Source organism: Furipterus horrens, unplaced genomic scaffold (genome assembly GCF_987537825.1).
Source record: "Furipterus horrens unplaced genomic scaffold, mFurHor1.1.pri manual_scaffold_10, whole genome shotgun sequence".
Taxonomy (NCBI): domain Eukaryota; kingdom Metazoa; phylum Chordata; class Mammalia; order Chiroptera; family Furipteridae; genus Furipterus; species Furipterus horrens.
The window spans coordinates 82,584,704-82,612,006 of NW_028327180.1; the positions used below are offsets into that span (position 1 = coordinate 82,584,704).

The 27,303-nt window shown below is 53.5% G+C and overlaps 1 protein-coding gene across 1 annotated transcript; it reads right to left on the reverse strand.

Annotated features, from left to right (window-relative positions):
• Positions 1 to 48: 48 nt before the first annotated feature.
• On the reverse strand, positions 49 to 27,303 carry CSF1R (colony stimulating factor 1 receptor). Its single transcript, XM_090288397.1, has 21 exons — positions 27,074 to 27,303; positions 23,856 to 24,116; positions 22,912 to 23,196; positions 21,149 to 21,285; positions 20,299 to 20,458; positions 18,822 to 19,008; positions 16,111 to 16,226; positions 15,840 to 15,960; positions 15,568 to 15,758; positions 13,870 to 13,985; positions 7,770 to 7,896; positions 7,539 to 7,643; positions 6,961 to 7,071; positions 6,162 to 6,312; positions 4,023 to 4,114; positions 3,833 to 3,927; positions 2,762 to 2,884; positions 2,569 to 2,680; positions 1,874 to 1,973; positions 1,096 to 1,204; positions 49 to 1,003 (listed from the first exon to the last, which is right to left on the reverse strand). Exons 1-21 carry the CDS (start codon positions 27,120 to 27,122, stop codon positions 839 to 841), a joined length of 2,913 nt encoding a protein of 970 aa, XP_090144523.1. The 5' UTR covers positions 27,123 to 27,303; the 3' UTR covers positions 49 to 838.

Consider the following 27,303-nt stretch of genomic DNA (forward strand, 5'->3'; position numbering starts at 1 on the left):
CCCAGGGAATCCACAGGCCCTTGTGAGATGCAAGAACCAGAGACCAGCTGTGTTAATGCTGTTAGTTTAATGCTGACAGCGACATATCCCGCAGCGTGACTGTTAGTGATGATGAGTCAACTTGGGGAAGTGCGTGCTGTTTGCTTGGTGTGGCCAGCCACACGGGTCCCCTGCCTTCCCGCTCAGGATGACAGGGGGACTGGGTAGAACACCCCAAACTTTTAGCTGCCACCTGGCTCATTGTAGCAGTACCACATCCAGGGTAGGATGGGGCTGTGGAGAGAAAATTAGAGGGCAGGGACTAGGAGGTACAGTTATTCTTACAGAGGAGCCATCCTGCTCCAAAGGTTTCAGCCTAGCGCTGCCTCTGAGCACCTGTCCGCTCTTGCTGCTCCATCTGCTTAGAAGGGGGGGTTTCACCATTCTAAGACCCAGGAGCATTTTCTTAACATTGGGACAGCTCCTGAGAACTTCGTAGGTAGTGAAGCTAGTCCATTTCCATTGGGACAAGAGAGGAGTCAGGGAGTTCCTGGAATTAGGAACAAGGTTAAGAGGGTGAGCTGGGGGTTCTCCCAGTTGGCATAGCGAACATGCAGCCACAGCGTTGAGAACAGTGGGAGGGGAGGGGCTCAGCCCCAGCCCCTGACTGGCAGTGATGACCCAGGCCCTGGAAGTAGGGTCCTCTCCGATCTCTCGTGGGTCCCACATCCTGAGTTTCAGAGTTGGGCTGGGCTATTGAGTGAAATGACCAAGGCAGAGTCTACATTCTCCCTGTGGAGGCCCATCCATAGGGGGAGCTGAAGCTCAGAGGGACAGGCAGTGTTTCCCTGTCATCACCTCAGCAGAACTGGTAGTTGTTAGGCTGCAGCAAGGGCTGGGCAATGTCCCCCGGCTCGCAGCAGGCCAGCTGCTCGCTAGAGCTCTTCTCTTCACTGTTGCTGCCACTGCTGCCATTGTTGCTGCTGCTGCCACCACTGCTGCTACTGGGCAGATTAGCATAGTCCTGAAGAAAAGAGTGGCCAGGGGATGGTCAGTCCTGGTTGGTCAGGCCCAGCCCGGTAGCCACTCCCCTGCCCCCAGCCTGGCTGCACTTACCTGCTCTCTGCTGTCCACTTGGGCCTGTTCCTGAAGGAGGAGGCAGATCTGCTGGAAGGTGGGTCTGTGGGTGGGCTCCAGGGACCAGCACGCCTGCATGATGCTGTATCTGAGGCAGGAGAGAGGCTGCTGTGGGTCTGGGCATCATTTTACATACCCATACCCTACGGAGTCCTGCAGCAGAGGTCCCGAAACCCAGTGAAGGTGCTTACACAAGACCTGAGCTGAGCCCTTGGCATGTGCTATCTCTCTTAATCTTCCCAGTAGCCCTTGGAGACTGGAGTGGAGAGTGGGCTGCAGGGGCTGAGGGGCTGGTTAGCCAGTTGGGTGGGCACAGGGGGAGGGTGTGTTGAAAGGGACTGGAGAAAGGTGGTGGGTGACTTTGTGGCCAGCTGGCCCATGGAAACAGGAGCCAGTGAGCAGCTCATTCATGGTGGGCTGGCTATGGTGTGGTGTTAGGCTGCCATGTCTGGCAGACACCATGGATCACCAGGACTTTAGAAATGAGAGGAGCCTTCCTGGAGGTCACAATAACAGTCTTAAATTAAAAATCTATCCAAGTTAGGATAGGCCCAGTTAAGAGCCCTCTTCCCGGAGGACACCCCCTATGCTACCTGGAAAACCAGAGGTAACTGTGAACTCTATAAAGGGGCCTTGTTACTTAGTCCAGTGTGGGGAGATGAAGCCTGGCCCAGGAACACTGTGGACAGGGAAAGATGGGTCACACGCCTTTCCACCCCCATCAGGCTGTCCTCCCTCCCTGGGGCCCTTCCCTTACATGGTCTTCGGAGCGAACGCAGGCTGGGCCATTTGATATCCATCCTTGACTAGTTTATAGAACTTGCTGTTCACCAGGATGCCAGGGTAGGGGTTCAGCCCTGCAAAGGCCAAGGTCATATACCATGCTCAGTGCTCCCTTCCCCATCCCCACCCCACACATCTCTGGCAACGTTGGGGTTCCACGATGGAACAGCAGCTCCTCTTAGTGCTTACTGTGTACTGGGCACTGCAAAGGGGTTAGGTTCTAGGACGCTGAGAGCCATCACCCAGCCTCATCATGCCACACAATTCTAGCACAGGCTTTGGAATGAGGTTCTCAGAGGAGAGCACTGAAGGTCTCTGCCTAAGTCCCTGTGCCCAGCACTCCAGAAGTGGGAGCCGCGTCTTCAAGGATGTGCATGTTTCAGACAGTGAGGGGAAACAGCATTCTAGGAAGGAGCAACTGCACAAGCAAGCAGGTGAGGGAGCAGCCCAGAGGGAATGCTCCTTGGGATGCAGTCTGTGCCCAGCCCATGCTGGAGCTGTGACCCTTGGTTTTAAGACATTTTGCATATCCCCGTATTCCTACAAGCCCTTGCATTGCCCTGGGCACCAAACGGATGTTACTTCGCATCCTCCTTGAGGTATCAGACACCATGTGTTACCAAACACGAGTCAGCCCCAGGCTGAGCGTGCAGCAGGCCAGCCACTCACCGAGTGAGAAGATCTCCCAGAGGAGGATGCCATAGGACCAGACGTCACTCTGAACCGTGTAGACACAGTCGAAGATGCTCTCTGGAGCCATCCACTTCACTGGCAGGCGGGCCTGGCACAGCAGACCACAGTCACATCCGTCCCTGGCTCACCACCCTCCCCCCAGCCTGGTCCATGCCCTCCCAGAACTCACGTTGCCCTTGACAATGTAATTGGAGTCATTCATGATGTCTCTAGCCAGCCCGAAGTCCCCAATCTTGGCCACACGCCCGCTGGTCAGCAGCACATTTCGGGCTGCCACATCCCGATGGATGCACTGAGGGTAAGTGAGGCAGGGTTAGTCCTGGCCCCTCCCCTACCTGAGCCCAAAGTTCAGAAGGAGCAGCCAGGGCCCCAGAAGGCCTCGGAGGTCCTTTGTGAGGAAGTAGGTGTCAATTCTGGTCCTGAATCTGACTCCTGTCCCTACCTTCTAAGGCCTGAGGTGGAAAAAATTTAATGTGGTCAGACAATTCAGTGCTTAGAAACCACCCTCACTCTGGCCCTTTGGCCCTTAGCAGCAGTGGTCTTGGAGTTAGGTGCTCTACTCTGGCCCAGAAGCAGTGAGTCCTGGCGTTGCGAGCCATCACTGACCCACATCGGCTTCTAATAATGGCAGCTTCCCTTTTCAGGGCCCTACCATGCCAGGCCCTTCCCTAGTCATCACACACTGTAACCCTCTTTGCCCACAACCCTGTGATTGTGCCCTCTTTTATCAGTGTAGAGACCAAGGCTCAAAGAGTTTCAAAATCGTTCCAAGTCACACCGTAAGCAGCAGAGTAAGCAATCAAACTTGACCCCCAAGATGCACTCTAAGGAGGACGGTCACCGGTCCCACTCCTGAGGCACTTCTTCCTGGGCCAAGTGTATTGTACATATCTCAGCCTTGCAACTACTCAGGGAGGTTCCATTATCTCCACGAGATTGTGCGCTTCACACCATTGACAATGGTGGTCTTGTTCACACAGCGTGTTCTTGGAAATGAGCGCACCTCAGCCTGCTGCACCCGGGGCCCTCCTGGAGAGACACAGCTTCCTCCCACTGCACCCCACCCCCCAGACCAAGCTCTTTGAGGCTGCAGCCTATTTGCTTTCTGGCACTCTGGCTCCACTCTTGCCCCTTCATACTCCCGAAACTCCACTTCATCCTCCCTCCTCCAGCCTCATGGGGGTTCAGCGGCCCCCCCACCCCTTAGGTGACTACATGGGGGACCTGGTTCTCGACTCACGTTCTTGGAAGCGAGGAAGGACATGCCCTGGGCCACCTGGCTTGAGAATTTGAGCAGGTCCCACAGTTCCAGTGGCCACTCATCCTTGTCCAGATCTGATGTGAGGAGAGGCATCAGGACAACCTGTTACACCCCTGCCCTCCCCTGCCCAGCCCCCAGCAGCCCCTCTCCTCTCTTTCCACCTCCTCACCTTGCTCAGAGAAGGAGTCATTTGAAGAAGAAGTGGAGACAGGCCTCATCTCCACGTAGGTGTCCACACCCTGGCTGGAGAAGCCACTGTCCCTATGTAGAGGGCCAGTCAGTCCCTATCACCACTGCCCAGCCCAGGCCTTGGTCTCCAGCCACTCAGCAGGGAAGGGAAGGACCTTGGGGTCAACTTGAACATTTCTCTGACAAGAAACTCCCTGCTACATTCTGTTGGAGCGATCATTGATCTCTGATTGGCCATCCAGGGAGGGAGCTGGCAACCTGCTCTCTTTGGGCAGCTCTCCCTGTTAGAAAGTTCCTCACCATCTGTAATGCCAGTTTGCCCGTGGGATTTTCCTCTTCCTGGTTCTTGCTCAGGGCTGCAGAGAAGTGGGCCCCCTGTTCCCCATAACAGCCTTTCAGGGATCTGAGCATATTCTAGGGGCCCTTCTTGAAGCCCTCTCTGTCTAGACAGTGGCTCTTACCCCTGGCTTCACGTTAAAATCATCTGGGGAGTTTTAAACACGCCCTGTGCCCAGACCACTTCAGAAACTCCAGGGGCAAAACTCAAGTCATCTGATTTTCCCTCTCTCCAGCCAATCGATTCCAGTGTGCAGCCTGCGTTGAGGCTCACTGGTCTAGAGTAGTGCTTCTTAAACTTTAATTCATGTGCATAGACTCACCTGGGGAATCTTACTTAAATGCAGGCTGTGATTCAGTAGGTCTGGGTGGCCCTGAGACTGTGTGTATTTCTCACAGCTCTCTTGCGATGCCTGTGAGCCCATGCTTTGGGTGGCAGGCAAGTTTGAGAAGCACTGCTCTAGAATGAATAGCCACTACTGCTTCTAATATTCCAGCCAGATGAGTTCTGGGCCTCTCGCCCTCCTGTCCCCTTTGCAGTACAGATGTGCACCTTGACAATGTCCATGCTCAAGTGTTCCCAAGGAGAGAACCTAGTGTTTCATTTATGGGCTGACCATAGCAAAACCATCCACTCCCTTGGTCTAGAAACAATACTTCCATTAACATAGCCTGGGATCCCATTGGCAGGACTGGTTCACATGCCACTTGCTCTTTAAATCACCTCACTCTGTGAATCCTTTCCCCACCTGCAGATTGGAGGATAGAAGCTAATACCTTACTTTGGTTCTTATTTTGATTTGATCTGCCCTGAGGTTCCAGCCTGCAGAGGCCCAGAGTCAGAGGGGAGTCAGAACCAGAAGAGGAAGTAGATAGATCCCATCAGCCCCCATAGTCAAGGACACTGGATGGAAAGAAATAGCTTTCTTCCCCTTTTGCCTCCCCAGGCTTAGCAGCTGACAGTGGCTAGGATAGGGGCACAATGTCCACCCTTCTTGTTCTGATTCTGTTCCAGCCCTCAGCAGCCTGGTCCTGAGGCCTCACGAATCCCAAGACACACTTCCAGGGGATGACTGGACCAGGAGTCAAAAGAATAGTCTGTAGCCCAGGCTCTGTCTCTGCCCCTAACTCGTGTGTGATATGAAACTGGCCACTTCCCCTCTCTGGTTCCCCATGTGGCTCTGTCCATCTGCCTCTGCGTGGTTTCCAGGAATCCCAGCATTACAAAACAACAGAGAAGCAAAGACCTTGAGAGGTTCACCCTCCTGGTGGCTCGCCTGGGGAAATAGACCCAACGGGGACCTGGCTGTCATGCCTTTTTGCCCCCTTTCACCCAACAAGCCATAGACTCTGTCCCCACTTCTCCATGGTGATGTGGAGACCTGACACTGGCTGCTCCTAAATGCAATGGGTTCCCTTCAGCCCCCAGCAGCACGTGCTGCGGGTGAAACAGGGCAATTATCCCCGATATCTGCCCGCCTCTGGCTAGGGCCCCAAACAGTCTTGGTTGATTTTTTATATACATTAAAGTTAGGATTTCATTAACATCTGTCTCCCAGACCGTGAGCTGCCCATCTTTGCCTCAATATTTCCAGAACATAGTACGTGTTCAAGTATTTGTTGGATGAGGAGAATAATTAGAAAAACTGAGTTGCTGGTCTTCCCATAGTGCAGATGGGAATGTGAGGGCCACTAGCCATCCAACCCCGAGCTGGCTTTGGGGACAGACCTCGGGCCCCACCTCCCAGTTGTAATCTCTTCCTGTTCTTAGCCAGGGTACTACCTGCGGGCATATTTCTTTTCCAGGTGGATGTTCTTGTAGCCGGGATCCTGGCCTGGACTCAGGCTGGGTCCCAGCAAGGCCTCAGCCTTCCTTCGCAGAAAGTTGAGCAGGTCGCCATAGCAACAGTACTCAGTGATGACCAGGACAGGGCCTAGAGAGCCAAGAGAGTGGGGTGAGTGTACCCCTTAATCCACTCCCCATGTGAACAGGTACAGGGGGCAGCGGCAATGAGGAACCCTACTGGGACTTAAGAGCCTCATCTGTCTAAAGCAGAGGAATCACCCCCCACACACACACAAAAAAAAGATCAAACAAACTGTACTAAAGAATTCTTTCTTCAAAGGAAATCTATGGCAGCTACAAAAAGGTCAAAGGTCAAAGCTCCTATAGAAGAGAATGAGGTGGACTTGGAGTCCCAACAGGCCCTGGGGCACCCCTCTGGACGCATGGTGAGTGTCCAAGTGTCTTTGAGTGGGGGCTTCTTAAATGTTAGATGTGGGCGTTTCACTGCAGACCCACAGAATCAGACAGCCTGGAGCAGGGCCCAGGGATCTGCACTGTTAGCGCCCTCTCCAGGTGACTGACTGATGCCCACTGGTGTCTGACAGCCACTGCTCGGAGCTCCCAGAACTGTCTGCCTTACACAAGCAGTTTGACCAGCTCAGGCGTCTGGAATTAAGGGACCTGAGACAGGGTCTTGCCTTCACTTGGTGTAAGATGTACTGAGGTGGCCCTGGGGCCCTCTGACATCTGAGAGGCCCCAAGACCATGGGCCCCCATGCCCACCAGCACCCCTCACCTCCGTGGGTGCAGGCTCCCAGAAGGTTGACTATGTTCTTGTGCTGGCCCAGGTGACTCATGATCTTCAGCTCTGACATGAGGGCCTCCTTCTCGTCAGCATGAGCTGTGGCTGGGGGTTGGGACCACAGACCCCACAGATGGGGAGACAGCAGGACATGGAGAGCCATGCAGACAGATAGGAGACACCCGGGCAGCAGGTAGGGGTACCCAGAGCCCCAAAGCAATCAGGGGCCGAAAGAGGGAGAAGAAATGCAGATACACAGAGGGGAGGTAAGGAGAGAGAGGGGAGAGATGGCTAGTTACTGAGCTGGTCTCAGGTGGCAGGAAGCCAAGCTGTGGCCAGGCTGTGGCCCAGGGTGGCCTTTGTGTACCCCAGCCTCTGTGTACCCTGGCTCAATCAAAGCCCCTCCACACCCAGGAATCAGGGGGAGCTTTCAGCTCACAAAGGGATCCAGGAGTCCTCACCACCAATCCCAGGCTCTGACCCCCAGGCCCAAACTGTGGGTGATGTCTCCCTAGCATGTACCACCTCCCACCTGCTCCCCTCAATTCCCCAGGCCCCTTCCCCTCACTCACACTTCAGCATCTTCACAGCCACCTTCAGAACAGCATCTTCCTTGCCCAGGCCAAAGGCTGTGGCCTCTACCACCTTCCCAAAAGCGCCTGCTCCGAGGGTCTTACCTGCCGAATATAGAGGTTCATTAGGTCCCTGGGCACCAAAAGGCCCTTTCTCTAAGGGCCATAGGCTCCCTGCAGCCCATGCTGCCCAGTGACAGGAGGGCCTGGTGGGCTGAGGTCCCATCTCACCAAACTGCAGGTTGTTTCGAGGGAACTCCCACTTCTCGTTGTAGGGCAGCTGGGTGGGATCGATGAACGTGTAGTTGTTGCCCTCATAGCTCTCAATGATCTTCCAGCGCACCTGGTACTTGGGCTTCTGCAGAGGAAGAGGGAGAAGGCATGTGGCAGGCAGGCCCGGCAGGATCTTGGATCTGAATCCCACCCCCGAGGGCAGGGTAGTGGGCAGTCTCATGGCCCTCAGCAGTAGGAGGCAGCGTGTGGCCTGAGATATGGTAAGAGTGGCCGTGTCTTCCTATGCCCATGGCACTGAGAGTTCAGTCCCTTCCTGGCTTGGCCTTACCTTGTGGCCATCCCTACCGCAAACCTCAGGGCCCCTACCTGTGTATTCAAGGACTTAGACAGGATCACCTGTGAGGGCTCTGATAATTTAAGTAATTCCTGAGCTGGTGGGGGGTGGGGCACAACTTGAGACCATCTGTCCATCCTCTCATCTAAAGAGTGTTTGTTTTTATTTTCTATTGCAGTGAGATACATATAACATGAAGTTTATCATCTCAACCATTTTGGGGTATGCAGTTGAGTAGCATTAAGTACATTCACATTCTTGTGCAACCAATGTCCAGAACCCTTCATCTTGCAAAACTGAAACTCCATGCTCTTTAAACAACTCCCCATTCCCCTTTCCTCGCAAGCCCCCAGCCACCACCATTCCACTGGTCCCATGAATCTGACTCCTCTGCATACCTCATATGAGTGGAACCATGCAATATATTTGTGCTTTTGTGACAGACCTGTTTCACTTAGCACAGTGTTGTCAAAGTTCATCCACGTTACAGCAGGGGACAGAGTTTCCTTCCTTTTTGAGTCTAAATAATATTCCCTTCCAAACACTTCATTGAGCACTCATCTGGGCCAGGCACTGCTGACGCAGAGTTGAACAAGGCAAAGTCCCTGCCCCCGTGGGGTCTGCATTCCAGTGGCTGAGACAGGCATTTCCCTCAAATAAGTAAACAGACTTGTGGGTAATGAGATAGAGGGATGGGGACCTCTGAAGATCAGTCAGGGAAGGCCCCCCAGGAGCTGAGAAGGAGCCAGCGTGCATCCAAGGGAGGGAGCGTTTTGCAGGCTCAGTGAACAGAGATGTGGAGGCTTTCGAAGGTGTGGGGGAGGGGTCCTGGCAAGTTTGAGTGACTATAAGGGGGCTGTGGCTTGAGGGTAGCTGGGGAGGTTCCAAGTCAGGAAGGCCTTGTGGACTGTCTGATAAGAGGCTCTGCTCCCAAGACACTGAATGTCTGGAGGACATGAGTTCTTTCTCAGGCTTCACGCACTGTTACTGACCACCAGCTGGAGTAGAGCTGTTTCTGGGGACAAGGAGTGGTGGCCTCTCTCTTTCCCGTCCAGGATGGCAGCTGCTTGGGGGCATCCTGCCAGGGGCTGCCCAGGAGAAGTACTGATGGAAGATGGCATTTAGAAGGAAAGTGGAAGCTGGGCTGGGGCAGTGGAGGGCACTGAGACCCTGGGTCAGCAGTCCAACTCTCTTTCCTGGCACTGCTTTGCAGCTGGGCTCCTCCATGGGCACCCAGCTCAGGGGAGCTAGAGGGTGATGAGTGGGTGTTGGGGAGGGTGGCCCGTAGCTGGGAGTCTCGCTGGGTTAAGAGACAGCTCCAGAGAGCCATGGGGAAAAAGTTCTGGGTGGTAGTTTGGGAGAAAACAGGGCATTTAGAGGTAAGGGAGAGCTTCCGGGTTCTGCTTGGTCGGGGACACTACAGGTGAACTTAAACACTCCCATGCTGGAGCTTGGGAGGAAAGTCTGAAACTGGACAGACAGGGATGTTTCTTCCTTCCTTCCTTCCTTTTATTCTTTTCTTTTCTTTCTTTCTTTCTTTTTTTTGTAGAGAAAGAGAAACATCAATTTGTTGATCCACTTATGCATTCATTGGTTGATTCTTTTTTTTTTCAAAAGCAGTCACTTAAGCCTATCAAGTAAGGCTAAACTCTTAACACCTGGGTTCTCCTATCTTTTCCCGTTAGTTTCTATAGGATTACTTTACAAACTAAAACAATATAATGCACAAAAACTACACAATTTCAGAAGAATGGCAGGTTTCTGCCTCAGAGCCTATTCCGTCTAGAACACCCAAAGAATAAACCTTCCACCCTCTGCCAGGCCAGCCCGATCCTAGGCTATGCCCAAAATTCCTTCCCAGACAAGATACCATCTGTTGGAAAATGCAGGCAGCTGCAGATCCATCACCCAGGCGTCCTCAAGGAAGAAGAGCCTGAGAGTGAGCCTGAGAGCCTGATCCAAAGCCTGAGAGAAAGCCAGCTCAGGAGCCAGAAAAGCTCCCACTGGTTTATTCTTTTTTTTTTTTTTTTTACTGTGTGGTTGCCTCTCACTTATGCCCCCAACTGGGGACCTGACGTGCAACCCAGTAATGTGCCCTGACTGGAAATCAAACCAGCGACACTTGGCTCGCAGGCCGATGCTCAATCCACTGAGCCACAGCAGCCAGGGCTGGTTTATTCTTGTATGTGCCCTGGCCAAGGATTGAACCTGCAACCTTGGCAATATCAGGCCAACACTCTAACCGACTGAGCTGCTCAGCCAGGGCAAGGAGGGACTTTCTGAGTCTCAGAGGATTCAAACCTTGCACATGGTGTCTTTTCAGCCCAAAAGACAGACAGAGCCAGGAGGGGATTCCTTGACCCAAACCCCCAGGCCACTTCCATCTCCAGGAGCTTCTGTGGGCAAGGCCTGTTTTGTCTCCTCACCACTTCTCCTTCCTCTGTCTCCGGCAGCTGTGCCTGAGTCAGCCCCCTCCCCACAGCTGCCCCCAGACAGGCAGGGAAAACTGGAGAAAGGGAGGGAGGTGGGTGGAAGGAGGAAGAGGTTATCTGTCTGGAATCTCAGATCTCCTAATGCCAGACTCTATACCTGGAGGAGAAGGCAGCTCTCTGTAGCCTGACTCAGGCATCTTCACGCCTCTTCCTGGCAGGCAGCCCCCAGCTCTGCCCTACACCCCTGCCCTTCCTGGGAAGGGCTCACATGTCTTCCCAGCGGCTTTGCCCAGAGGCCCCTCCTCGGCAGGAGTGCCCTTGAAGGAAGGCCAGGCTGGGCCGCCTCAGGCCAGATTTCCTGATGATAGTGGTGGTAGCTGGAAGGATAGCAAGGAGTGCTTCTCTGCACTTCCTATGACCAGGGTGCTGGGCTGCACACTCATTATGTGTCATCTCTTTTATCCCTCACCACAGGCCCAGGACCTGTGCCCACCCCCAACTTCCCCTTGGCGACTGAGGGGGGCAGGAGACATCAAACGCCCTGCAACCCTCCCCACTAGGCCTGCTGGCTTGGGTGGGTGGACGTCCCCTGTCTCAGGAAGGTAACGACCTCACCATTCCCACAGATACCTTGAGGACCCGCCTGTCCTTCCCAATTTCCCCTGGTCCCCGCAGCTCAGTTCTGACCCCCAGAATCCTGGCCTCTCCAGTGGCCTTGCCATCCCCTGCCTCGTCCTTTCCTCCCTGTGTCCCTCCTCCTTCCTGCCTGCTGACTCCTGCCCTTTCTCTTCCCCCTTAGCCCCCGGCCACCCTGTGGCCTCTCTGGGGCCAGAAAGGCGATGACTCAGCCCGAGGCAGGAACGACTCTTCCTCCAGACAAGGCCACAGTCACGCCAGGCCTAGGCAGTGAGGACTGACCAGACTTGGTCCCCAATGAAGGGGCAAGTCCCAGAACTCCAGGGGGGCAGCAGAATTAAACTACAGGCCCTGAGATGGGGGCATGACCATCTTGACCATTCAAGGTCTTGTCACATGGGACACCCTCCTTCTCTTGGCCTTGAGTGGGCTTGGGGGGCAGTTGAATTTTCTGGATGGGAAATGAGGGGATTGGCAGTACATGTTCTGAAAACAGTCCCAGGGAGAGAGAGGGTGTCCCTAAACCATAGCTGGCCAAGGGGGCTGGAGCCTAGGCAGGAAGGGCTGGAGGGGGAAATGGGCACTTCTCTGGAATCTCTGCCAGTTGTCCTGGGCCTGGGAGGCAGCTCCGTGGGGCAGTGGGAGGCAGTTCTGAGCTCCATATAAGGAAGAATTTAGCAAGTCAGAGCTGCTTACAGAAGGAACGGGTAGCCGCAAGTGATGAGGTCCTGTCTCTGGAGGTGGGCGAGCAGGGCCCAACACCACTTTGGGTGTGTAGTCAAGGAGATGTCCAACCTCACACACCCCTCCAATCCCAAGAGGCATGAGCTAACTTGGGTTCCCCAGTCAACTTCCTCCTGGGACAAGGGTGTGTAGCTTCCATCTGAGCCCTGTCTGTGCCCAGCACCCCGTGGAGGCCTCTCCACGCCTTATATCATGAATCATTAAGACAGTCTGGTGGGGCAGCTACCATTATTAACCCCATTTGACTGGTGGAGAAAACAGAGGCTTAGAGACAGCAATTTTTCCAGAGTCCCATAGCCGGAGACAAGCAGAAGGATTTGGACCCACATCCATTTAATTCACAACCCTTGGCTCTTAATCCAGACTACCAGTAGGCTCATGGAATGTCAGAGAAAGAAGGCTATTCAAGGCCACCAGACGCATGGTACAAGTGGAGAAACTGAGGCCCAGAGAGGGCAGTGAGTCAGCCGAGGTCATATGGCAAAACAGTGTCAGAGAAGGACCCAGATCCCCGAAGTCTTGACTTGGGGCCCTGGTGTCTTGGGGGCTGTGCTCTGAGTTAGGTGCTGGCATGAGCCTAGAGAGCCAAACCCCTGGGGCCAAGGGTGCCCCCACATCCTATCCACCCATCCTAGTGACTTCAAGTCCTCTTCTCACACTAAAAACGCCAAGGCAGGTGTGGGGAAGAAGTTATTCACCCCTAAATTATATCACTACCTTGTTCAAACCCACTGATGGCCCTGAGCCTACAGAACGAGGTCCAACCCCTCTGATCCCCAACATCTGCCTCCTCTTCTAGGTGCTACTGTTTCTAGAACTCACCTCTGTCTTCCCCCACCCTTTACACACATTGCCCTCTTCCCAAAAGACACCCATTTCCTGAGTCTTATCTCTTCTTGCTGCATCCTACAAGGATTACCCCACGCATGCCAAGCCACCTACTCCAAGCAGTCTCCCTTCCCCACCCACAGAAGAGCTCCCTCCATGGCTGGCCTCCACAGCCCTCTGGCCTGGCCCTGTCAGCATCTGATCACACCAGATACCATTTTTTTTGTGTAAGGAGGCACCTAGGCCAGGTGGTAGAGGCCGTAGATCTGGTGTGGGGGATGCCTGGAACCCTTGGGCTGGTTCTTCCGCCTTCCTGAGCCTCAGTTTCCTTGTTATAAAATGCTGACTGCTATAGTCCCTGCCTCAAGTGTTGTGAGGATAAAATAATATGATTCAATGTTTTGCATAGTGGTTAAAAACATGGGTTTTAAAAAACCATCCTCTGCGTTGACCAGTTGCAGATCAGGGCAACTGTCTCAACCTTTCAGAACCTCAATTTCCAACTTTGTAAAATGGGGTTAGTGGTACTATCTACATGCAGTGGCTGCTAAGGGCACTGAGTGAGAAGGTGTAGGCAACACAATTTATAAAAAATGACCTAAAATCGCCATTACTGATTTTGCTCTCAAAGTGACAGGCAGTTCACTACTGTCAATGTGCAATACACTGTAGCTTTGAACAGTAATATTAAATAACAAAGAGGCTGATGATGGTCAGGCCTCCCTCCTCCACTAGACCTCCCGCCACCTGAGGGTGAGACATAGGCCTGGCCTGTGCCTGTGAGCCCCTGGCTGGGACAGGACTCCATGCGTATGCTCTCCCAGAACCCATCCCCCTCCACAGAGCACCTTTCACACACACTTTCTGCTCAATTGATTATTAACCGTGTCCTGCACTGGACAGTGAACCCCACAAGGGCAGAGCCTCAGAGGCTCCAAGTTTTGGCCCCCCAGGACCTAGCCCATATTAGCATACGGTAGGCGCTCACTAAAGAGCCACTGGCTGAATGACTGGCTGACATGAGTGGGTGTTGGGGGGCGGGAGGGGGAACCGTGTGGCCTGGCGGGGCTGTCTCAGGTCCAGTGCCATCAGGGTCTGGTTGTCCCGTCCTGCCCAGGCTCACCTGCTTGTACTTGTACAGAAGCAGCAAGAGCAGCAGCAGCAGCAAGGCCATGATGGACATGCAGGCCACCAGCACGGGCGTGAAGAGGGGCTCATCAGCAGACTGCATGGCGTGTCCTGGAAGGGGGTGTTGCAGAGGAGTGAGCGGCAGAGGGGCCTCTGGGATCCCCACCCTTGCTGAGAATTGGTGCGTGCATTGCTGGGAACACAGTTGGTGCTCAGTAAATGCTTTGACTGAATAGTGTCCTCACAGCTGGGAGCCCGCAGAGCCTCAGGGAGTCTTCCTGCAGACCCTCCCCTGCCAGGGGCAAGGAGGACAGACCCTCCAGCTCTGCTTGTGCCCAGCCACACACCCTGACCAAATCACAGCCTTTTGTGTCTGGGGAGCCCCTCGGGTCCCCCAGTGCCACCCTGCCAGGGCATGGAGCCTGTCTGTAGTAGCCTGGCCTGGTACCCAGCCTTGCCTTGCACACACCTGCCATGATGGGATGCACCAGCCACACCTCCCAGCAGCTCTAACAGAAAGATCTTCTAGACATTAGACTGAAATCCACCTTCCTGGCTGTTCCCTGCGGCTTCCCTGAATGCCTTTTGGAGCCGTGCAGCCCTTCCGAAGGTCTGAGAGCCAGGCTCATGGCCCTGGGTCTCCTCTTCCCAGATCACTTGCCCTGGTTCTCTCGATGCATTTTGAAAGACATAATTTGCATCACCTTGCCCACATCAACAGCATGGGTCTGAGGCCAAATCTCACCTCTGCTATTTGGGAGGTGTGCGACATTGAACCTGCAACTTCTCCCTAAGCCTCAGGTTCCTCACCTCCAAAGTCAAAGGAAAATAGTCCTAACCTCCTAGGGAGGTGCCAGTTCATTGAGACAATGCCTGGCACAGTGAGACTGAGAGCATTACCAGCAGGTGCTTGTGGAGTGGGGCCCAGGCAGCAGTTGGTTGCTCCAGGCCAGCAGCTGGGGCACCTGGGGGGCACCTCTGAGCCAGGCAGAGGCTCTCGCTCTGTCCTCTCTGGGCCCAGAGAGCCTTGCTAGGCCTGGCATACAGGGGTGCTGTGACCTGCTTGTCACAAGTCTGAGAGTGCTGTGGCCTCTGCACAGAACTGGAGCGCTACACACACAGAGCCTTTGTGCAACGCACAGAAAGACAACCCTTCCCCTCAACAGATGTAGCCTGCGTCATTGCCCGGGGCTGGACAGTGGTCCATGAATGGATGGGGCAGTGTCCCTGGCAGGAAGGGGCTCAGGGAGGGATGAGGAAGGCCACCAAGACTGGCCCCGGGGTGGGCGTGGACCGTGTGTACTTGCTGTTGCCTGTCTCCCTTACTGGAGTCTAAGGTCCATAGAGGCCCGCTCCCTGGCATTGAGTGAGTGCCTGGGATGCAGCAGGTGCCAAGCATACACTTGTGAATTGATGCACGAGTTCAAGTGCAGGGTATGAGCAGAGGGGCCAGCTGAGCTGTGCTTGCTTCTGGCTACTTTCTGGACGTCTGCTTCCCCTCCACTCTTCTCCGTTACCTCCAATCCTGAGGGTTCTAGACTCCCTCATCTGGGCATTCCAGGAGACCTTTGTTCATGACGGGCCTGGAGCAGAACCCACAGAGGCAGGACTCGGTTCAGCTGGGATAAGCTAGCTCCACGTTAGAACTCTGGGCCCCTCCCAGCCCGGCCTGGAGCAGAGGACCAAGGCTCACCTACTGAGATGGGCTGGAAGGCGTAGGAGCTGTTCCCCGCACTGTTGTGGGCCCTGCACTCATATGTCCTGTTGTGTTCCAAGGTCTCAATGACCAGAAGGCTCTGGACAGTCACTCTGTGGAAGGGCTCCTGGCTCAGGACCTTGGGGTGTGGGTCCTCAAACACCAGCAGCGCTTGGGCCTCATCACATCTGGGAAGAGCAGAATGTGGTTCAGTTTCAGGGTGCCCAGCCCCTTATTCCCCGGGAGGAGGGTGAGAGGAGCCCGCTTACCTGTCAGTATGGCCTTTGCACTGCACCCACGTCATGTTGGGCTGGGGGTACCCAGAGGCATCGCAGAGCATGACACTGGAGCCATTGACGAGGTGCCACGTGACCTTTACCTCGGGAGGGTCTGAGGAGGAAAGGTGGAGCAGAGAGGGAGGGATCAGTCCAGAGACCCAAGTCCCCTTGTCTGTCCCCTTGTCTGAGTTTTCCCTCCCCCAACCTCTCCCAGCGTGTCTCTCCGGGACCCCACGTCCACAACCCCTACTCCATCACTCACATCGAAGGGTGAGCTCAAAGGTCAGGGAATCCTCGCCTCTGGCATTCCTGGCCACGAAGGAGTAGCGGCCGGCCTCAGAGGGTTTCAGGCGGGGCAGAGAGAGGGTGGAGATGTACCTGCACGGGAGGAGCAGAGCGGCTGAGGTGAGCCTAGGTATGGTCCCCACCAGCACAGCGGCCTCAGACAGTCACCCCAACAGGCTTTGTTTTATTTTTGGTAAAGTGTCCAGGGCACTTGACTGAGCCAGGAACCCAGGCAGGGTGCCAATGAGACATGGGAAAACCGCCAACCCCATTTCCTTCATTGGCTCTCTTATCTGTAAAGCAGTTTTGTTCTGAGGTTTAGTAGAGGTGAAGCCTATAAAGTGCTGATGCTGGAAGGTACGTCACAGGCCCCACTGGCTTCCACCACCATCACCGGGCTAAGCCATCCTGGCTGAAAACGCTTGGACCTACATCAGCTCTCATCCCTAGAGTGCCAACCTCATCCAGAGGGACTATATAAAGAATGAAAAGAGGGGTGTGGCTATGGGGCTGTACAGACCAGGGGTCAAGTCCTGGTGCTGCCAGTTTAGCTGTGTGACCTTAGCGAAGGACTGAACTTCCCTGATCCTTCTCTTCCTTTTCTGTGAGGATGACACTGATGGAAATTAATTCACAGACTTGGCCGGAGGATTAAAGGGCTATGCATTCAGAGTGCTTGACACACTGACTCATGGTAGCACTCGGTTTCATGGTGCCCTTTATTACAGAAAAGGCTGGAAGGAAATGCAAACAACAAGTTATCCTCAGCTGATTCCAGGCAATGTTTTATTCTTTTATTACTCTCTATTTAGAATGTATCCATAATGAGCATGTATTGTTTAGGTAATGAAAAAGTTTTTAAGAAAAAATGGTGGCAGCCCCGGCCAGGGCGGCTCACTTGGTTGGAGCATCGGCCCGTGAACCGAAAGGCTGCCAGTTCGATTCCTGATCAGGGCACCTGCTTGGGTTGCAGGTTTGGTCCCTGGTTGGGGTGCATACAAGAGGCAACCAACCGATGTTTCTCTCTTGCATTAATATTTCTCTCCTTTCTTTTCCATCTAAAATAAATAAGCATGCCCTCAGGTGAGGATTTAAAAAAATAATAGTAAATTACCAGCTCTTCTTTGGAAGATGTCTTCAGCCACTACCAGACTAAAATGCATGGTATTCAAAGGACAATCTCAGTCAGACCTTTGGTGTAAAGAACTTCTCGCCCTCTCTCCACGTATCAGTTTTCGTAATAATGAACATTTACCTCTTGAACTGAAAGAATTCAACTTCTGTGAATGACTCAAAGTCACCATAATGAACACACCCATGACATGAGCTAAGTACAGTAGCTGTTTGCTGCATAGGCTTGTGTGCTTTGCAATGACTGGCCCTCAATGACTGTGTTTAAGGGGTTGTCCCTGGCTCCTTTCTGCAATGTCCCCATTGCTTATGGATCCCTGAACTCTGTCCATAAACCCCCCCTCATGGGTCTGCACACTCCAGATCCAGAAATTTTGCTTTAGGTGAGAGGAAGCTAGAAATCCTGGCCAGAAAGGATAATGGAACCGGGAGGAAGATAAGGACAAGGGAACATCCTTGTAGATTCTTATGATTGACAAGCAAGAGTCCAGGAGCCAAAGAGGTCTGGGCTTTGGGAGCTAGAAAGAGAACCCCAGAGAGTTTGAGATTAGGAAGGTGTCGAAGGGATTACATAGCCCAGGGCTAATAAATAGGTCTGCTCTCATGAGCCAGTTATAATGAAAATACTCTCTAGAGACTGTGTTGAGAATGACTCTGAGGTTGCATCTAGGCTCTGCAGAAAGCAGCTTAGGGACATCTGTCATGAGTGTGGGAGGGGACATTCTCACACACACAAACTACACACTTGCTGTCCTTGATCTCACTATGCTCTCATTCAAACAGATCAGGATAAAGCAACTATTGCTTTAACCTATTTTAATATTAAAAAGCATCAATGTTCCCCTTAGGGAGAAAACTCTCTTGTTTAGAAAGCTACCTGGTTAGGTCATTTTGGATGGAAAAATAGGACCCTGAGGACATAGTCCATGAGGAGACAGGAAAAATAGATTTCTAAAATTTGTGCATGTGGAAAAAGCTGGATTCTGAGAAAAGAGAAGTAGTCAGATAGCATTTTATGAGAAGAGTTTGAGCCAGGTGAAGAGTGACCAGTGAGAAATTCTCTGGGATGGGTGACAACAGACCTTTCAAGAACTTCTGGATCTATCTGTGATTGGGTGGTATGAATTCTCTGCACCCCACCCCCAAATCTGTGCGTGTGGCAGACTCCCTGTGACATCCTTATTAGGAATGTGCCTAGGAGTGGAAATCAAGGGGCATTGTCTTCTACATTTGGATTGGCCATGAAAGAGAAGAATGAATGAGACTGAGAGTTCTTGGGTAACCATGAAGATGCACACCCCCAAGAAATGGTAGCATTCTCGAGGGCATTTCCCAAGGATGTGGGACAGAGGGGGATGCAAATTTGATCTGAATCTTAAACACAGATGACTGACATCGAGGTTCTACATAGTCAGGGAAAGTGAGACCCAGAAAGGGGAAGGGACTCGCTTCAGGTCACACAGCAAGGCTGAGACATGACCCAAGTGTCCTGACTCCTGGCCACAGCATTTGCCATCTGGCTGTGGGGCTCTGCCGATGGGATCTCATAGCTGGTACCTGTACGGCTTCTTGACAGTGTAAAAATGGAGCTTGGGCTGGTAGTCAGAGAAGGGTCCCCCATAGGTCCAGTTCAAGCCTTGTAGGTCCGGGTAGGCCTCCACTATGACTTGGAGGTTGAGCTTCTCACCCATGGCCACCTCCTGGAGGAGGTTCTGCTCAGAGGTCAAGTTCAAGTAGGCACTCTCTGGAAAGCAGAACACACAGAGACCTGGCATTAATGGGATGATGCCCTGGTTTGTTTGTCCACTTGGTCATGCACCCATTGATCCAGTCATTCAGTTGGACCCTCCTGCGTGCCTACAAGGTGCCAGGCCCACAGTCCCGAACCCTAACCAGTGTTTACCCTCTGATGTCTCTCTTCCCACCACCCACCACAGAAGCCCAGGGCTCCAAACTCTTCTCCTTACTGAGTCCCTGAGAGAACCTGGGAAAATTCCTGTCCTCCTTATTTGCATAATTAAGAGGTTGAATATATCTGTGGTTATAACTTTTTGAAAAAATTTTAGCAGTAAAAACAGTCTGTTTGTTTTCCACATACCCCCATACATTTCCCCTTCTTCTGATAATAGTTCAGTCAATGCGGCTTCCACATCCAGCTCTAAAGTGAACATGTGACTCAGGCCAGCCAATCAAAGTAATGCGTCTTCTTTGAACCAGTGATTGGTTTGGGGGCAGGCAAGTGAGTCTATGAGTTCTAACACTTATTCCTATGACTTTTTGTTGGAAATTTACTAAGAGAGAAGACCTCATTTCACTGGGGTTATCATGCCTAGTACTACTAGGGGTTCCACAAAAAAATACAGAGCTGAGAGTTGGGAAGGAACAGATTCTTGTCCACATGATCTGAACACCTAGATCCAACTGTACCTGAAGCTCATATCCATGGGCTTTTTAGCTACAAGGCCAGTAAAATACTCTTTTGATTAGGCCGGTTTGAGTTGGTTTCTGTCACCTATACCTGAAAGAGTCATAACTAGTTTCTTCTAATTAAATCTTGCATAAATTAAAATCAAGCTACTCTGGGGGTCTGAGAAGTAAAGAAGGAGCAGAAGAAGGAGAGAACCCCAGAGGCCCTAAATACTCTTGGCATTCCCAGGTCACCCTGTGCTTCCCCCATGGTCACATTGGGTGAGAATTGTCTATTCATGTGTTTATATTTTGTGAGTGTCCCAGGCAGGCAGGCAGGCAGACAGGAAGGAAGAGTCAAGTCCAACAGGGAGCTAGTGGGTATGGATCCCAAAACAGAACAAAACAATGCTAAACAGAAATGCAGCAATTCACTGTAAGAGCTCCAGGAGGGAGAGGGGAGTTTGGGGAAGGCTCCCCAAGACTTGGCTGCCTAGCCAGGCTGAGAATAAGGGGATTTTAGCAGAGATTTTCTTAACAGTGTCTTCTTCTTCTCTGCCATCAGCTCCCTCTGTCTCAGTCCCCTCATGTACCTCTTTCACCCCTCCCTCACCATCCTGATGCTCACCTACCACCCGGAAGACCATGGAGGTGGAATGGACGCCCCGGGAATTGGTGGCCACGCAGGAGTAGTTGCCGGCATCCTGGAAGCCCACATGATCAAGGTTGAGGGTCAGGACTTTTTGGTAACGGTCATCATGGAAGTCAGAGTGTTCAGGGATTGCGAGCTGCAGCCAGAAGAAAAGGAAATGGTATACCAAGGTTGTTTAGAGATTAGAAAGATTTGGGTACAAATCCTCATCCTTATGGATCATTATCTTCTTTTCATTGGGCAAGGGCCTGATCTCTGGGCCTTAGTTTTTCCATCTGTAAAATGGGACTAATACTGGCCCCGCACTTCTAGGGCTGCAGTGAAGAGTAAATAAGATGTTGCATGCAAATGACTCTGCCTGGCATACAGCAGGCACAGTAGGAGGGGATGGTGTTCTTAGAAGCAACCTAATGCCATTTCCTCCTGGGAATACTCTCTCTTCCTCCCTCTCTCCCAAAGAAAGTCTTTCTGAAATAGCCCTTATATCCCTGGGCTTCAAAGGTGCCCTAGGAACCCCTTGCTAAGTCAGAAGTGAGCCAACTTCTGGTTCTGGTCTACAGGATGGGGCAAAGGTCATGGGTCAAGGGGGAAGAGTACCACCTCCCTACGTATCCCCACAAGCTTCAGTGGCATGAGTGTGAGCTCCGGTTTTTGACCAGCTTCTGACTGCCAGTGAGCTGCTAGGAGAATCCACTGCCCTCTCTTGACCTGGGCCATGTCCTCAGCCCAGAGAGCCAGCTTCCGGTGGGGCTGGGGGCTCCATCCCACAGGGCCTGATGCACTGGGAAGATGGGCAGACATCACCCTGCTGTCCCTGGGGACTAACCTTGGTGTTTCCTCGTTGGAGGTAGACGTTAAAGTTGACATCAACATCACTGGCTGAGCACACAATCTGGGCAGCTTCTCCTCGAATCCGCACCAGCTCTGCAGGCTCCAGTGTCAGAGTCGGGGGCTGTAGGACAACTGAGGCCAGGGGAAGGGACCCATGAACACCCAGGCCAGAGCTATTGCTCTGCTCCCTGCGGTGGGCCAGGGTCCCCACTGCATTCCCACCCCAAATCCTGGGAGGCACTCTTGAGGCTTCGATCTCCCCGCCATCAAGTCTTGTCTCCTAAACAGACCTTGAAAAGCCCACTTCCTTCCATCACGCCACCTCTCCCCAGTCTTGCCACCATTCTCTGCTCTGGACCCCTGCATCAGCCACCTGGAAGCCTCCCTACTTCCCCTCTGACCCCTCTACCACCTGAACTCCTCCCAGCAGCCAAAGTGACCAGGCTTAAGAAGGGAAATTGGATGGTGCCTTTCTCCTGTGCCAATATCCAGTGGCTTTCTGTCACTCCCAGAATAGAAGTTCAAGTCCTTCCCACATCCCCAGGCCCGGTTACTGACCACCTGAACCCCTGCCACTCTGCTCTGCCCGCACTGCGGCCACACTGGCCTGCCCACTGCAGACCCTGGCGCTCACCCCTCCCTCCTGGAATGCCCTGTCTTCCACACCTGGAATGGGTACCTGTTCTCACCCTTAAGTTCTTTAGCTCAAATGTCCCTCAGAGAGGACATCTGTGACCATTTAGCCCCGCCCTCCCCCAAACACACATACACACACCCAGCTTTCCCTGGCTGGGTTCCTTGTTTGTCACAACTGGTCCCCTGCTGCTAGCCCAGTGTCTAGCATGTAGCAGGCACTGAAATGATATCTGTGTTGTTGCTGTTGTTGAAAGATAATTTAATCCAGTTCCCCAAGGTCCAGAGACACTAAAGGACACATCCCAGGTCACTGAAGGGGTCATGACAGAACCAGGGTCCAGAACAGCCCAGGGCTCTGCAAGATGAAGTTGAGAGAAAGCGCCCTAATGATCTCCTCTGTCCTCTGAGTGTGGTCCTTTGACTCCTTGGGCACGTTGTGTGGCCTCAAGCCCAGGGACCCGATTCCTGTCTCAAGCCCAGGTCCTGAGCCTGGGCCCTCCTTATTCACATCAGTCCTTCCAGAAACTAGAATCCTGTCTATAAGTCCAGCAGGTGCAAGAGGGGAAAGGAGTGAGCCTGCACCACCACTGCCCCCAGCCCTTCCCCCAGATCAAGCTGTCCCACCTGCCCACCACCACCTCCCTGCCACTTGGCTCATGTGCCCATGGCCCACAGCAGACTGGCACTGAGGGGACCTGAGAGTGTTGCAGAGCTTCAGGCCCTCCTCCCATTCCTGGAACATTTGGGGCCTCTTACCGCCTGTTTCCTCGGCTGAAATATGTCTTTGAGGGCCACCCCTTCTCACCATTCACGTTTCCACTCCAATAAAGTATCCCCATGCCACTTCATTTCAATCACCTTATTTAATGGTTTTCCTAGCATGTTTCATGATCTGAGTTGATTCTGCCCATTGAGTTATTTACTTCAATGGGGTCTGTCTCCCTCCCCAACATACCTTGCTCATCTTGTCCCAGTAGGTGCCCCAGAGGTGACTGTGGCACGATTGGAAGGAAGAAGTGAAAGGAGGAGACACCCATTACCTCCCATCAGGGCCGGGCCCCACCACCTCTAGCTTGGCTGCCAGCCCTCCACCCCTGACCTGCCCCTCCCAGCCCCACGCACCTTTCTGCACTTTAAGACGGATGCCGAGTGTTGTCACCGTCCTGGTGCCTACTTGAACACGGCATTCGTAATCCTGACTCTCAGCGTACTTGGCGTTGTGAATCGTGAAGCCATGCCAGGGTGAGAAGGAGTACTGGGTTTTGCGCAAGACAGGCCGATTACGCACTCGCCACAGCGAGACAGCCGATGCCAGCGTCGGGTCAGTGAGCAGGCAGGGCAGCAGGGCATCCTGACCCTCTGACACCGTCACTTCCTCGGCCAGCAAATTCCAGGGCCGAACAGGATCTGGGGTCCAGGGGGACACAGGGTTACAAGTGCCCTCTCTCAACCAGACCAAGCAGTCTCTGGATATTGGTGACACGGAGACTCAGAGGTGGGGATCATTTATCTGAGGTCACACACTACCAGGGAAGCTCAGCTGATGCTTCAGAATGGAGGCTTTGGAGCCAAGTCCAGCCCTACTACTTGATGCTGTGTGATCCTTTTTTTTTTTAAAGATTTTATTTATTTATTTTTAGAGAAAAGGGAAGGAAGGGAGAACAAGAGGGAGAGAAACATTGATGTGTGGAAGATACATCCATTAGTTGCTTCTTGCACACCCCCAATTGGGGACCTGGCCCGCGACCCAGGCATGTTTCCTGACTGGGAATTGAACCAGAAACCTTTCAATTTGCAGGTCGGCACTCAAGCCACTGAGCCATACCAGCCAGGGCTGTGTGATCTTGAGCAAATTACTCTACCCCTCGGAGCCTCTGAAAAATGCGTGTAAGTATGGAACCTACCTCACAGGGTTATTGTGAGGACTACATTAAATTAGAAACACTGCCATAGCCGCTTGTTCATGGCAGGCACTCCATAAATGCAGAGCTGCTGCTTTGTGATTGGTGATATCGAGGCCCAGCGCTCCTGCCCATTCCTCTGGGGAGTGAACCCCGCATCCTCACCTTTGACGTAGAGGTGGATGCTGGCGCTGCTCCCCAGGGGGTCTCCAGACTCAGTGCAGCGATAGGTCCCCGTGTTTTGGAAAGTGGCATTGTTTGTCTTCAGGCTGTTGCCAGAGACATCTGGCTCCAGGGTCCAGAAGGGGAAGGAGGTGGGGCCGTCCCATTCCACGCTGCCATTGCCCACACATCGCAGAGTCACTGTCGTGCCTGGTGTCACGACCAGCTCAGGGACATTGGGCTCTATCACCGGCACCCCTTGAACTGGTGGAGAGAAGACAGCAGACAGAAGTGAGGCCAGAGGGCACACTCTCTGGGCCATTCCCTGCCTCCGAGATGGGTGGCACCCTGGCAGGGGTGGTTGATAGTGCTGGGGTTCAGCTATGACTTGCAGGGTCACCTTGAACAAGTCCCTGCCTCTCTCTGGTCATTTGCTCAGTGCCCACCCCAAATCTGCTCAGGGACAGACTGATGTCTTTGGAGCTCTCTTGGCCTTTCACCCAGCCACTGTGCCATGGGGTCTCCCACCTATGGCTGCACCCTTCTCCCCAGGAGTAGAGTTCTTCAGCCTCCTGAAGTGGGCTGCAGACTTAGTGCCAAGTTAGGGCCTGCCTCAAAGCAGGGGGCTCCAACAGGGAAAGGAGGAGACAGATGGACGAGGCTCACGGCAAAGTCCTCTCACTGAATTCGTGTGGGGAAGAAGAAGAGGTAGGACCTTGGCCCCACAGAATTAAAAAGGTTGTAATCCTTCTGTTGTGCCCACCCCCACCATTGGACATCTGCTCTGTGGCGCGTGTAATGCGTCAGAGTTTCCTCTGTGCCTCAGTTTCACCACCTATAAAATGGGGACAATAACTGTACCCATTTATTGGGATGTCAGGAGGCTTACACACATGGAAAGCCTTTAGAATGTCACCTGTCACCAAATAAATAGTCAGTAAGTTAGCCGTTACGTTTATTATCTAGTCTACCCTGACATCCCAGCACTGTTGTGTTTACATGAGAGCCAATCTCTTTTAAGGAAAATTTTCTTGAAGAAGAAAAGGGAACTTAAAACCCATATCAAGCCTTCCGGGAAGAAGGCCCGTTGCCTCTGCAGGGTCAGCATTTCTCCAGGACCTAAAATAGGGGCAAAGGAGGGAAGTGAGAGCCCATCCGAGGCCTCAGCAGGGCTGCCAGGCGCCCTGGCCTGGGCCGGCGGAAACACATTGCTGGCTCCCAGCCTGGCCCCTGGTTTCCGCTCCGCCTGTGGCCCTTCTCCCTGGGATGCTCTCACTTCTGCTTCCTGACCCTCCTAGCCACTGTCCCCTCTCTGGGGGACATACTCCCAGGAGAGGCAATGCCATCTGCTGGACATCAGAACACCCCAGGCTGCAGCGCCTGGCTCTGCCATTGACTCCCTGACCAGGGCAACCCATTGGCTCTGCGGATGGGACCATGAACACTCCAGCCTTGAGGACATCAGAGCTTCTCCACCATCCTGCACACAAGCTCCTTAAGTGGTTCTGTCCATTCTACCCCCACCTTCGATCCCCGACTCAGAAAGACCTTCTCTGTCAAATGACTTTGGGAGGTTTTCATTTCTGTTTTGACTTTGTTCCCATCAGAGGTGCGCAGCCGCTCTGCCTGAGCCTCTGAGCAACATAAAGGACTGGGTGAACTGGTGGTTACTGCCAGGTAGACACCTGGGGGCATAGCCCTCCTGTGCTGTGTGACCACTGGGGAGAGGGGCAGCATCGTTCCACACAGGCTGTCTGCCCCATTCCGGCCGCAGCGAGGCGAGCGCTGGGCTGGGGGTTGTTGCAGGGAGCAGCCTGGGCTGCGGGGTTATACAGTGTGAGTCTGCAACCTCATTTCGCCTAACGGGTGGGGTAAGTGCCATCCCCTCTCTGTCCTAGGAGTCTTGGCTCCGGCAAGAGCTCCTGCCACGGGCAGTACTTCCATTGCTGCGTTTCTAACATCCCTTCTGGTCTTGACATTCTGATAGCTAAAGTCGGTAATCTTTAAAGGTCAGAGTCTGTGGCTGTAATATCTGTGATCTTGGATTCTGGGCTCCCCTTCTGCACCCCTCTGGTCCCACAGACATCTCTCCCTTCCCCTCCCTGGCCCTGTCCCTCTAGTCCATGCTGTGGCCTCCTGGAAATGTGGTCAGAGAGGGGCATCTGTCCTGTTTCGTCCTGCCCTGTTGTCTCACATATTCATGCAGGACAGAGCTGACACCCTCAACTTCCGCCCCCATTTCCCTCCAGTGGCTTGGTTAGCGGGAAAGGAAGGCCTGCTCAGTCCCCATCCTCCCCCACGGTGGAGGCTGGGGCATGGTGGACACTGACCAAGGCCCCCTCTTCACCTGTCCAGGTTTCACCCTCTCATCTCAGCTCCCCCATTCTTCCCATACGGCACACGTCCCTTCCTCCCACTTACCTGACAGACCCTTTCATCATCAGCTCCCAGGATGTCCCCCAGGACACACACACACTGCACACCAAGGCCTGGCACACAGCCCCTCCTCAGCCCAGGCTCTTTGCAAGCCTCTCCTCATCTAGGGTGCTCTGACCAACCCTGTTCCCCAACTCCCTCATAGCAGCTCCCCACATCCCCGCTTGCTTACTTCTTATCTCTCCTTCCAACCCTTTACCCAAGCCTCCCAAGGAAGGACCACTGCCCCTTTGGGCCTTCCCAACTCGGGTCCTGCCTATAGTCAGCGAGCCTCAGGCAGGCAGAACTGGCAGAGCCATCACGGGCTCCCTAGTGTAGATCTGGACCAGCCACGCATGCATCTTATCTTAGGAGCTTGTTAGAAATGCAGAGACACGGGTTGCACCTGAAAGCTACTGAGCCCAAATCCGCGTTGTAACAAGATCCCCAGGTAATTCGTATTCACAGTCAAGTATGAAAAGCTTTGCTTTAGTCTAGCGCAACACTGCCCCCAACACCTGCCATTGAATAGATGTGGACACTGAAGCCCTGACAGCATTGGGGGCTTGTTCAGGACACAGTTTGTCAGCTGAGCTGGGATTGATTCATAGCCCTGGCCAGGCTGCTTCCACCCCTTCACCACGTCTCCAGTGTGAATAGACACATACCTGCCGTCCACGCTGGGGAGGCGGAAGCACAGAGTGGGTACACCAGTGAGGGGCTGCGGTTTGCAGAGTCCTTCCATGGGGGCCCTCTCTGTCACATCACCCCCTGCCCGCACCCAGGGCCCTCGGGTCTGCTCTTACCATGCCAAGCGGTGGCCACCAGCAAGGCCAGCAGAGCCCCCGGGCCCATGGCTTCTGTGGCGAGGCAACAGGCTGGTGCCGGGCTGCGGGGTGGGCAGGCACTGGGCTCCCAGCTGCTCACTCTGCAGGGACCAGGAACGAACGCTGGCTGGACTCGCTCCTCTCCACCGCACCAGCTATCTGTCTTGTTTCCCTCTTCTTCCTCCTCCTCCTCCTTGGGCTGATTCCCT